Raw genomic sequence first — 13,519 nt, 5'->3', positions numbered from 1 at the left:
GTCCCATAAACAAGGGATTTAATTTAACCACTGTTAACATTTAACTGACTTTTTTCTCCTTTTGTTTATACTGTTTTGTATAGTTGAGCTATACTCTACCTGCATTTTGGGGTTTTGCTTTGTTTGTATTGAACATTATAACATAAACAGTTTTCCCTATCTTTAAAAATTCTCTATAAACATTTTCATGGCTGCAAAATACTTTACTATGTGGAATACTATGATTCTACTTACCTGTTTTCACTTGACTGGGCATTTAAATTGTTTTCAGATTTTCAACAGCAAACATCTTTGGGTATAGACTTTTCTGCATTTTCTTTTATTATTTGGGTTCAATTTACTAGTTCATAATTTATAAAAAAATTTTAATACTGTTAAAATATATTGCCAAATTGCTTTCTAAGAAGTTGTACTAATACCAATTCACAGCAGTGTAGGTCTGTTTCATCACACCCTTACTGATTGGAATATTCTTATTTTAGTGCTTTCTGCTTTGTTAGACAAAAATTATACCTTATTTTAATTTGCATTCCTTTGATAAATAGGTCATATAGTTCTTCAAACGTTTAGAAGTCATTTGTACTTCTTTTGTGTTCTGTTTATTTCCTTTATTTATCAGATGCTTTTTAAAAAATGAGCTCTGCCCTTTATCATATTTAATGCAAATGTTTTTTTCACAGTGTGTTTGTCACCTTTTAATTTGGTTTATTTTGGGTTTTGGTATGTAAAAATTTTAAATGTTTCCATAGTCAAATTTCTCAGTGCATATTATTCTTGTGATTTATTTCATTGCTTTTGAGTTTAGAAAACTCTCCTATACCCAGAGATCCAGTAAATTTCTTTTAGTTTTTTTTTTTTAATAAAAAAATATGACATTGGTGAGGAAAATTTAACTTTATTTTCATGATATTTGTTTATTCTTTGATTTTAGGTTGGCTGTGGTGCTGGGAATAGTGTTTTTCCAATTCTGAACACTTTGCAGTGAGTTTTAGAGTTTTCTCCTACAAAATTCTACATACATATGGGAGGTTGAGAAATTCTGGGAAAAAGTTGTCATGTATATGCCAGTAGTGTTCTTGTTCCCATATAAACAATGACTAAATGAAATTTCAAAAGAAGTGTCTTGGTCTGAGTGTCTAATTTCAAGTGAACTGAGAATTACTCTGAAAATAATGTTTCACAGGCATGGGTTGTCCACCATGAGTTGAAGTAATTTTTTAAGCTTGTGTTTATGTGGATGAGGGAATAAGAAGAGAGTAAGAGGTTTGATCCTTCCGCTAAGCTGGGAATTGCTGAACTTTAGAGATTTATTTACCCCTCCAGGTTATTTAGGTGTCATTTTACACATAGAGAATTGAGTTTAAAGCTTACACAAAATAAAGTGTAAGCTTTAAACTCATTTTATTTTGTCATCACTTCTGGAGCCACACCCAGTATAAAACCTTCCTATGTCAAATGACTGTATCTAGACTTGAAATTGTTTGGAGTTATAGCACCTAACCCTAAGACTCAAAAAGGCAGAAGTAGGTGATAGGAACAAAGATGTTCTCCTGACCTGCCCTTCCCGTTCACCACCTCACCTATGCGTTTTAGTAGGTGAGGAAGAAGATACACCTTACAAAACTTTAACACCTTTTACCTATGGCTGGTCTGTCAAGTCCCTATTTTTTTTAAGTTTACATGATAGCTTTCCCATTATTTTTCCATTATAAAATCAACATAAGCACATTGTAGAACGTTCCCATTAGAGGAAAATGGGTTGGGGGGAATCACCCATTATTCCCACCACCATAGCATAGGTGCTGACAGAATTTTTGTTATAATTTTGTTATAATTCCTTTCAGTCTTTTCACTATGCCTATTTTTAAATTTAAGAAAGTCTTTTTTTCTTAACTTTCCATTGTGAAAATGTAAAAGCATTCAGAAAAACTGAGTAATACAGTGAATTCTCATACACCCACCACCTTGTTTCAACAGTTACTAACATAAGGCCAACATCATGACACTTTAAGTACTTATGATGGATCTCCAAAAAGCAGGACATACTTCATTACTATTATAAACTTAACATAATAAAAATTAAGTAATTCCCTAATATCATCAAATTACCAGTTAAAGTGTCCAGCCAGAAGTGATGCTGGCCAATTTGCAGTTCTGAATGGTGTTTCTCTTTCGGGACTTATTTTCTTTGTTTTCCCTTTTCCAATTTCTGGGCCAAAATTTCCTGTTCTTTTATACCACATAGCCAGATTCCTTCACCCCAGTGATCTCTGAACTTGTAATACACATAAATCTACTACACTGGCAGTTGATTATGTGTTACTTTATGACTCATCTCAAGTTATTATTTTGCATGTCATTTCTTTATGTCTTATTTCTTCAACTACTATTCATATATTCCTTGAGGTAAAGAGCATATTTTACTCTAATCTGATTTTTCAGGTAGCCTAACAATACAATATAGATAGAGCTTGGTACATACTGACTGATTAATATCTCTGGTTCCCCACTTGTTAGTTGTATTTTTCCCTCTTCTACTTCTCCCTCCAACTAATAATTGCAAGCCCTTGCCTCCTCACCCCCTGACTCTTTCTTTGTGGATGTGTCTTTTTTTTTTTTTTTTTGCCTCATATTCATATTTTAGAAATCACTGTAGCTCAATAACCTGAGATAATTAATTCATCTTTAAAAGGCAACCAGTGATTAGCCTGCCAAAGGGAGGATTAGACTTCTTTTTCCCACCACAGAAATTGTGTTTTATTACTTTTTGAGAGGATAGGATTAATGTTTTACATTTTTAGAATATTTTACCATAATTAGACCTCTGGAATTGAGAGGTCATATCATTCTCCAAGGATCATTTAATTCTTAAACCCCTTGCCAAGAGAGTGCTTGGTGGTGTGGTGGTAGTGGTGGTATTTACACCTGTTTGCTGGGAGAAGGGCCAAGGCAGTCAGCCGATTTTACTGAAAAGCTCTGGAAAGTCATTGGGTGATCACAAGACCAACTTGGGTTGCTGATGCAGTGGGAATTCAGTTTCAGAGGTCAAGCTGCCGTCTGGTAGGACACATGGCAAATGGCACATGCCTTCCTTTAGCTTACTAGACTGTTCTGTATCTTGTGAGTGTTTAGTAACTACTGCCCAAAGATAGACTGCATACCTTTCATAATAGCTAGATGTGCCAGTGTCCAGAGAAGCATTTTGAGCTATATGGAAGTATTTATAGAACCATGTTAATTTCTTAAGTTTTTAAGTTCCTGGAAGGCAGAGGCAGATCTTCCTTTAATGATGATAACAATGATGATAATGATGATGGTGATGATGACAGCAACAATAATAAGAATGACTAACATTTATTAGGTGCTTACTCTGAGTCAGCCACCTTTATAGAAACTTTACATATATGAGTCCATTCAATCCTTACAACCAACTTAGATGCTATATTTATCTCTATTAGGAGTTTGGGATTGACATATACACACTACTACTATATTTAAAATAGATGACTAACAAGGACCTACTGTATAGCACAAGGAACTCTGCTCAATATTCTGTAACAACCTAAATGGGAAAAGAATTTGAAAAAGAATAGATGCATGTATATGTGTAACTGAATCACCTTGCTGTACACCTGAAACTAACACAACATTGTTAATCAACTATACTCCAGTATAAAAGAATTAATTAAAAAAAATAAAGATGAGGAAACCAATTACAGAGAGATTAGATGACTCTTCCATGGTCACCCAACTAAGTGGTAGAGCCAGGATTCAACCCTGGGCAGTCTGGTTTCAGAGCCCTTGCCCTTAGCCATCATACCACATAGTACTATATGTATCTGAGTGTTTTTTGAGACATTTCAAACATGTGTGACCAACCAACAATTACAAGTCACAAATATATGGATTTCATAGGAAACAATAAGGGTATATATGCTGCAATAAAGCACAATTTTTATATGGGATGGATGAGAAAAGACAAGCAGCACAAGTTTTAACTTTGATTCAGTACTGGTTAACTTTTCATAACCAAATCCTATTCATGATACATTAATTTATTTGGACAGATCTTAATTTGAATGCAAACCCCTAGTGCCACAGAATGGCACTATGTATGAATACTATACTATATATGAATATTATACATGAATGTAGTATTCATCAATGAGTAGCATTTAAGAGAGTAATGTGAGCCTGGGTGAGATTTTGCTAAATGCATATTTGTGCTTATATTCCGTATTTATTTAGAAGTCCTCCTTGCTTGAAATGCCTCCCTGAATCAGATTAGAAGTTCTGATTATGTGCTTCAAAGCCCATATATCCTGTCACACACTGAGCTCTCAGGATCAACTCTGCTTCTCATCCCTAGCATGTGACTCCCACTTCTAAACCCTTTCCCCTTCTCCCCACTTAGCAATGCCATCCCCCTCCTTCAAAATTCTTAAGACTTTCACCTGAGGGTGCCTGCCTTATGCACACTTCTATAGAAATTGTATATGTCCCCAACTAGGCTATAAAATCCACAAGAGCCAGGACCATACCTTTAATTACTGTTTAGGACATACTGATCTCTTTCTGTGATTCAGACACACTACTAAGCAAGATGATGCAAGGATCCTTTGCTAATAGCATATAAGGTATGATTAGGAAGGGTACTGACCCACAAAATTCAAAGTACAGTTGACCCTTGAACAATGTGGGGGGTTAGTCCACGAATAATTTATAGTCGACCCTTCGTATTTGTGGTTCCTTCTGTATCTGCAGATTCCATCAACCACGGACCATATAGTACTTAGTATTTACTATTGAAAAATATCCATGTGTAAGTGGACCTGCGAAGTTCAAACCTGTATTGTTCAAGGGACAGCTGTATGTGCCTGCCCATTAGTAACCATGGCTCAGCCATTGTTACTGAATTTCAGGTAAAGACCAAATAGAACTTGTCTAAGTTCAGTGGAGGCCAATTAAAATTAGTCAGGATTTTCATATGGGTAAACATCCCCCCCCCAAAAAAAAACCCTGAATTTGCTTACTTTATTTACATATTGTAGGTAAAGCAACTGAGTCTCGGAGAAGTTAAGTCAAATTCAGTGTTAATAAGTGGCAAATCCAGGATTTAAACACAGGTGTAATTGGCTCCCATATCCCATACTCTTACTAGACAGGTTTTATTAGACAGTTTCATTTACTACTTTGTATTCTAATGCTTGGTCCATATATAAGGCTCAATAAAAGTTTGAAAATCACTTGAAAAGATAAGAATATATTAGTGTTTTATTATTTTTTAGAAGTTGTATTTACATGCTGTTAATATAAACATATTAATATTATATTTTACAGCACATAAATGCAACTTCTAATATATATATATATATATATATATATATATATATATATATATATATATATATATATATACATACATCATCATCCGTGCATCAGAGCCTCTGTGAGAGGTCCAGGAGCAAATGAGGAACGTACACACGGGAAGAGAAACGAAGCACCAAAGGACACAGGGGGTTGAGGGTCCTTGGAGAGGATAGAACTTGGCTAAGCTAAGAGGAGTTACAGGCCATGCTGGCTGGAGGCAGACAAGAAAGAGTGCCTGTGAGGGGTAGGAGGAAGATTGAGCAATGCTGATGGATGGCTTTGGAGGTTTCCCATGGGAGAGTATGATGGGATATAGAGCAAGTAGGCCCACATAATGGAGGGCCTTAAAATCAGGGCAGGAATTTGAAAGTCACCCTGTAATTGATAAGTGTTTGAGATAATGTTGGTTCAGAAACAACATGAAGGCATCCACACACCACTGCAGAGAACAGTGTCTAAAAAGAAGAAACAACAAGCCAAGTGTCATCCAAAATTCTGTTAAAGAAATACTAACAAGTTCAAACCTACACTTTCCTTTCTTCTGTAGCTTCAGCATATCTGGACTCTAGATTTAAATATTTCTTTCATTTTCATAGGAATGCTCCAGAGTTCTTTCTTTATTGTTGTGATTTTGCTTCTGGAGCTGTGGAGCTGGTAAAGGTATACCTTATATTTTCTTTAAAGAGAGCTATATTAAAAAATCTAATTTTTTGCTGTTGAAGTGATTTTTTTTTAATGTAACTGCATCAAATGTAATCTGTGACCATTTTTAACTGAGCTTTTACAATTTTGCGAATCATATCATCAACTGATGCCTAAGATGTTACCCTAAAACAATAGAAGTTGTTTGGGATTTAATATAGAGTTCAAGGGAGTGGTTCCTACAAGGTGGTATTTATATTTATGTCCCTAGAGCTTTACACACAGTTTGGCACATAGTAGGCACTCATTAAATTAAAAATTTTGAAAAAAAAAAAAAAGGTCTGAAAAGGCATATATTACAAATCTAAAATGTCCTCAACTGTAAGGAAAACAGTGGTGGGAACCGGGCCTTATTTGACCAATTCCCAAATGCTAGTAAGCATTATCATAGCAAAAAGAGGTAATTTTAGGAAATGGAAAAGGAATGGAAATTCTAACAAAAATGTATAGTAAACACATGGAACATAATTTCTGATAATAAGAGTTAATAGTTTTTCATTGTAGACATTTTCTAAAATACTGAAAAACCTAAAGGGGAAGATAAAATTTACCTATAATATGCTTTTTTAGAGTCCTAGAGTGAATCACTGTTAGTATTTTGGTATATATCCTTCTAGTGTTGTTTTTATAGGCAAATTGTGTGTGTGTGTACTCTAATGAGGTTTTTTAAAATAGCGTCTTTATTGAGTTATAGTTCACATACCATAAATTTCACCATTTTAAAGTATACAATCCTGTGATTTTTAGTATATTTAGAGTTGTACAGCCATCACCATTACCTAATGTTGATTATGTACTATAGGTTATTTATATATTAATGCCAAAGGAGGCATAGAATAAGCAGTGAGAGAGAGAGCCGAGGACCATCTCAGTGCCTCTGAAGTAACACAGGGTGGGCTTCCAACAACGCTGCCTACTGACTCAGAAAGACTGCCCTACTCCACTTTTCAAGCTAAAGAGGGATTGCAAAAGAATGTTTGTTATCAAGTCCAAGTGCTAGACTTAATTTTTTATGACAGCTTGAAATAACCTAACAGAATACCTAATCCAAAAATCAAATTTATAGAAGAAAGGCACTTGAGAGAAGTTAAATTGACCTTTTTAATTTGAGAAAAATACTAGAAGTCTGCTAACAACTTTTTTTGTCTTTTCATTCCTTTATCATGACAGTCGCACGCGTCATACAGAGCAGCCCAGTGCTGTGCCTTTGTTCATGACGTTTGTGACGATGGCCTACCCTACCCTTTTCCAGATGGGATCCTGGATGTCATTCTCCTCGTCTTTGTGCTCTCTTCCATTCATCCTGACAGGTAAATGAAGACGAAAGGGCAGAGCAAATATGTACAGCCCCTTTATCAGGAGTGGCTTTCAGAACTATCAAAGCAAAAATGACAATTCTTGAATTTATTATTTAATGAACTACATTATGTATAATATGCAGCCTTTTAAATGCAATTTTTCCTTTCTTCAGACTTTCAGAAAGAAACTGGTGACACTACTTCTTTAGTGAGCTTTCTGTCACTGTCAGAATGAAGTAAGCATCTTCTGGCAAGACACATACCTATTAAAAGTGACAGAGCTTCAAGGAAATTACAAATTCAGAACAGCCTAATAGACTCCCAAGAGGGAAATTGTACATGGTGATCAGAAACAAACATCTTTGATTTAGCATCTTGCTGAATGTTCATGAAGAGGTGGGCTGTAAATCTGTTTGGCTTCACACTGGTCTGTCGATGGGCTTTAAAATATTTGTTTTAAAGAAGCCCACTAGGGAATTAGGGGTTATCAAGATTTGCCAGATTAACCTCGAACCTTTATAATCTAAGATTGGCCTAGTGCCATCATTTAAATATTCATGACTTAAATATTTTTGTTCACATAAGGTTTTGAAAAAATAAATACAGCTTTTCTCCAAAGAGGAAGCACAAAGAGATATTACCAGCAATTAAAATGATCACTTTTCTTAAAATTTTGCCACCTTGTATGTATTAAGACACATGTCTGGTAAGTGTCAGGGGTTGTGCCTTCATAACGTTTCTTAAAATTGGGTTTTCGTGATCTTCTGGTAATAGGTACAAACTTGGCATCAACCGCTTTTTGTTTGGTGAGTGTGACTCTTTCCCAAAGAAATCGAGTATTGTGTCCTTTCTTTGCTGTTATAAGGTCACTAGGACCCTTTACAGTCCTTTCACTTCTCATTCAGAGATGTGCACTTTGATTACTTATGGAAAAGCAAGTTAGATTTCCAAATAACGAATGAAATATATAATTGCACCTGGTGAGATATATCAAGTTCCATGAAGTTACTTCCTCCCAGTTTCTATAACCTATTTCTTTCTGCTAATCTGTTTATACTGTTGGCATTATTCAGGTACTGGTAGAAGGATGTCATCTATGTATTTTGTTTCACAGTTAAAAGGATGAATAGTAAAAAGGATAGAGTAGGTGGATAGTGAACAAGATTTTCTATCTGACACCTATAACAGGAAATGTTTAAATTCAAAATAAGACCTCAAAAAGACTATTTGAATTAGTTTAGATAATGTATTTTTGTCATGATTTGAATTGAATGTTAAAGAGAAGGGGAAGCAGATATCTTGGAAAGATTGTTTTTATAGTACATATATTCATTCTATTTATTTATTATAAAATAAGTTCAGATGTATCATGTCAGTAGCTACTTTCTTACCTACGTGGAAATGATCTAAAAGTGAGGTGAATGAGTAGAAGTTGGGTAATAGTAAGTGAAAAGTAAGGCAGTATCTTTAGGGTCATCTAGCACTGTGGTAGTAGATTCAGCCCCAGGAAAATTCTAGAAAAATGGCTTATTGCCAGCTTGGAAAAGCAATTCAGCTAGACCTTGAGTCTTGGGGTCCCAGCTTAAATGGGAATAAACCATAGAAGGCTACAAAAAAAGAGGTAGCTGTCCTTCTTGTTATTGAAATAAAAGTATAATATGTTTTCTAAAGATCTAAGCATAGAATAGTCAATAAACACTCATTTTTTTTTTAATCTCTTCTTTTCCTTCTCCTCTCCCTCCATCCAGCGATAGGTGAGGATAGCAGAGTTGGCCCAAGTCAGATAAAAAAAGAAAAGGAGCTTTCCCCCATTCTTGTCCATCTCACCTGCAGGCCACTCCCACCTGCATTTCTCAGGAACTGGCTCTGGAATTGCATTATGAGCCAAGATGGGCTGATAAGAGAAGCAGCTCCCCACCTCTTGCCTTCACCTGCAACGCAGACTTTAAAGGATAGTTGGGAGGAGAGGATTTGCAGAAGGAGGCTACATTTTGAAGTGTTTGGCTGTTTGTTTTTTTTTGTGTTTTCGTTTCATGCTTGTTTTGCTAATAATTGCAGAAAGAGATTTTTTTTCTCTGTACATAAAACATTTATCCGGAAAGTGAATATTTTAAGGTTTAGATATGGTTTTCTTTAATTGCCAAATTCTAAGGATATAAGCACAGTGTGAAAATAACCTGTAATAAAATAAACAAGGAAAAATACTTTTCTTTTTCTCTTTCATGTACTTATGTTCCAGTTTTTTTAAAGAGCTTTTTTTCTAACCATGGCACCTTTTTCTGTCATTTCTCTCTTGTTTTCATAGTTACTTTCATTTTCTTACTACCTACTTCTTTCATAACCTGACATACTGTTTCACCCTGTTATTCCACTTAACAGTGTTTTAAATTTTTATTTTTTTTTAATTTTTAAAAATTTTGGCTGTATTGGGTCTTCGTTGCTGCCTGCCAGCTTTCTCTAGTTGCGGAGAGCGGGGGCTACTCTTCGTTGCGGTGCGTGGGCTTCTCATTGCGGTGGCTTCTCTTGTTTCGGAGCACAGACTCTAGGCGTGTGGGCTTCAGTAGTTGTGGCACACGGGCTCAGTAGTTGTGGCGCATGGGCTTAGTTACTCCACGGCATGTGGGATCTTCCCGGACCAGGGCGCTAACCTGTGTCCCCTGCATTGGCAGGCGGATTCTTAACCACTGCGCCACCAAGGAAGTCCCTGAACAGTGTTTTAATTGGAAAGATTAATTACAGATTATCTGATCAAAACCCCTCATTTTTAAAATAAGGAATGCTCAGAAGCTTTAAGAAGCTTGGATAAAGCAGAGACAGCAAGGACTTAGTACACAGGCTGCCATTTACCATTCGCTGCCCAGGGCAGACATTGATAATTGATTTTGTAGATTGTCATTCCCTGTGAGTCTTAAGAGTCCTTTTCAGTAGAGCTCCGTTGGCAGCCAATGTCAGTCACTTGGTTGATATGAGATCTGAAATCTTTGTCATCTCTGTACCATAATCACATATAAGGCCTTGAACACTTAACCAAAAACATTAAATCAAAAGCAGTCACAGGCTTCCCTGGTGGCACAGTGGTTGAGAATCCGCCTGCCAATGCTGGGGATACGGGTTCGATCCCTGGTCTAGGAAGATCCCACATGCCTCGCAGCAGCTAAGCCCGTGGGCCACAACTACTGAGCCTGCATGCCACAACTACTGAAGCCCGTGCGCCTAGAGCCTGTGCTCCGCAATGAGAAGCCACCGCAGTGAGAAACCCGCGCACTGCAACAAAGAATGGCCCCCGCTCGCCGCAACTAGAGAAAGCCCGCACGCAGCAGCAAAGACCCAACACAGCCAAAAATAAAAAAAAAAAAGCAGTCACAAGGGGTCATGTTTGGGAGCCAGGTGGGTAGAATAAGCAGTAAAAGAAAGAAAGTAAAAAAGTAAAAGCTTCCCAGTATTGAACTGGGGCTTAGAGAGTGAATAGAATTTAAATAGGCAAATAGTAAGGAGGAGAGAATTCTTTGAGGGGAAACCACGTGAGCAAAGGCATGGACTGCTCAGAGCCAAGCATGTAACAGTTTGGCTAAAGATGCTTCAGATTAGGAAGTAGTGGGAAAGATGTTGGAAAGATTGAGGTCAGTTGTAGGTGATCTTAAGGGCTCAAATAAGAAACTAAGATTTTATCCTATGGATTAAAATCATGAAAATTTGAGCAAAGGGATGATTTGACAAAACCATCATTTTAAGCATACTAATTCATCAATAATATGCAGGAAGGATTGGCAGGGAGAATAATAACACCTGTTAGGAAGCAATTCTGTTTCCAGCCTCAGGATGTTGGAGTTTGTATACTAAGGGAGTACCAATGGGAAACGAGAGAGAGAAACTATCAAATATGTAGTTTTTTTAAAAAGACGTAACAATTTGGTGACCAAATGGTTGTGCTGAGGATAGTGGAAGAAGAGAAAGATAAAAGGAGTCAAAGATTTCTCTGAGGTGTTACACTTTGGTGAATTTAGTACCTTTGAACTAAATAAAGAAGTCAGGAGGAAAAGCAGCTAGTTTTGGAGGAAAGGTGATCCCCGTTTAGTAGGTATGTCTGATTGGGACAGTTCTGGCATATTTTTTATCTTGCAAGGAAAATGAAACGACTTCATTTTTTTCTGCCTTGGAACTACCTTAATTTGCTGTAAATACCAGGAATGTCTACGTGGTTTTGCAGTTCAGCTTTGACATCACACATCAAGCTCTGTGAAGTTACCGCTCTGGTCATTTGGGTGATTTCTTGATATTCTAGGCTTTTTGAATCTGATTATTTAGCAAGTTGGTGTCCTTTTTTCTTTCTATACAAAATATTTTTGGTTTTGTTCCCCTTATATTTGTGGCTTACATTTCTTTGGCCCTATTGAGCTGTGCTTATTTTATCATTAAGGAGGTTAAATGTGACGTATAAAACAAGACTTCCACAGAGTCTCTTGCTTTGTTTTCAAAGGATGCAAGGTGTTGTAAACCGACTGTCCAAGTTACTGAAACCTGGGGGGATGCTGTTATTTCGGGACTATGGAAGATATGATAAGACTCAGCTTCGTTTTAAAAGGGGTAATGGTATATTCAGTTTGGAGTTATTTTCTTGTGTTTCAAAGAATGCTGTGTTAACATTTCATGTCAATTTTGGTGGTGGTGGTGGTGGTGGTTTTCTTAAGGAATAGTAAGTTTCTCTTGTCACACTTTTTTTTTTTTAGGGCATTGTTTATCTGAAAACTTTTATGTTCGAGGAGATGGTACCAGAGCATATTTCTTTACAAAAGGTATGCTTATCTATAAGAGGAAATAATTAGCTGTAAAAACTTTCCTTGGGTATTATTTGCAGGGAGAAACTCAAAAGCTCTAAAAATGAGGCTTCAAGAATTGAATAAACATTAGATGTCTTTACACTTTAGTGATTATAACTGTTCTGTGTAAAAGCTTGAAAATGGCCCTTTTGCCTTTTAATCTTTTTCCAATTTAAAGAATCACTTGTTTCATCCTCATACCCTAACGAAGTTTCCATTTCGGAGGTACTGTTAGCCCAGATATGAAAAAATTGATGACATGCCACAGCCAAAAGAGGGAATGTGATTTTAAGAGTCCATAGAAAATTACTTATCTCTTGTCAATTTCTCATTTTAAAAAAGCATTTAAAATGAATCCTGCATTGAAGGACTTTCCCCAAACTTATGTGAGTACTTTTACAATGTGCCATTTGGGGTCTCTGCAAACCAACAAAAACTCAGATCTGGGCACCTTTCAAAATATTGAAAGCTGCAACCGATAGTGTTGTAATCTGTTACACCTGCTGTGTTCAACTGTTTATACTTGGTGTGTTTGTGTGAAATAGAAGAAACCCACTTGGTGTCATGGGTTTCCTTCACCAATTTGCACTAGAGAATGTTTCTTGGTATAAATGAAAATTCAGATGGTCATCCATTCCATTAATGTTCCATTGTTCCTGACTGCCCCTCCCCCCAAGTCACATATCATACATTTGACTGCCATTCTTGTCTCACAGGGGAAGTCCACGATATGTTCTGCAAGGCTGGGTTAAATGAGAAGCAAAATCTGGTCGATCGTCGCTTACAAGTTAATAGGAAAAAAAAAGTGAAAATGCACCGAGTGTGGGTTCAAGGAAAATTCCAGAAACCATTACCCTTCACTTAAAAAAGCTCCAAATTGGTATTTTCACTCTTTTCTCATGGCTGAACTATGTATCATGTTAAGGTACAAACCAGAGGATTACACTATTCAAAGTCTTCTGTAAATCTTTCATTTTTGAAAAGACAGAAGAAGAGAATTTGTACATCCTGCTGTTTACCATGGGTGGGCTCTTTTGTGCATTTTAAGCACATGTAAGTGATTTGGAAGAGAGCACAATATTCTGTGTTTTCAAAACTTAATATGCTAAAACTTGTTTGGATTTATTACATCTTAACCATTTTGTTTGTTCTTTGAGTTTTATAAGCATTCAGTTAAATTACCGATATAAGTCAGATGATTCTGAGAAGTGGAAACCTGCCATTTTTTACAAGTGAAAAAAACCCATCTACTTTATTTATACATTAGTTGAACACAGTTGAACTCTCCTCCATTGTTAACTGATAGCAGAGAGGCAGCTCACCTTGTCTCCA

The 13,519-nt window shown here is 36.3% G+C and overlaps 1 protein-coding gene across 3 annotated transcripts in view; it reads left to right on the top strand.

Moving 5' to 3' along the window:
* The window catches only part of METTL8 (methyltransferase 8, tRNA N3-cytidine), a 77,703-nt gene extending 64,618 nt beyond the window's left edge, over window positions 1-13,085 (top strand). For all 3 annotated transcript variants that reach the window (XM_061201838.1, XM_061201828.1, XM_061201818.1), the window contains 6 exons: window positions 932-981; window positions 5,967-6,030; window positions 7,243-7,382; window positions 11,848-11,954; window positions 12,098-12,163; window positions 12,904-13,085. In XM_061201838.1, coding sequence (XP_061057821.1) covers window positions 932-981; window positions 5,967-6,030; window positions 7,243-7,382; window positions 11,848-11,954; window positions 12,098-12,163; window positions 12,904-13,052 — 576 coding nt within the window. In that variant the 3' untranslated portion in view covers window positions 13,053-13,085. The remainder of the gene's footprint in view (window positions 1-931; window positions 982-5,966; window positions 6,031-7,242; window positions 7,383-11,847; window positions 11,955-12,097; window positions 12,164-12,903) is intronic.
* Window positions 13,086-13,519: the final 434 nt, after the last annotated feature.

Source organism: Eubalaena glacialis, chromosome 1 (genome assembly GCF_028564815.1).
Source record: "Eubalaena glacialis isolate mEubGla1 chromosome 1, mEubGla1.1.hap2.+ XY, whole genome shotgun sequence".
In the NCBI taxonomy this organism is placed as follows: domain Eukaryota; kingdom Metazoa; phylum Chordata; class Mammalia; order Artiodactyla; family Balaenidae; genus Eubalaena; species Eubalaena glacialis.
This window is presented reverse-complemented; position numbering and strand designations above follow the sequence as displayed.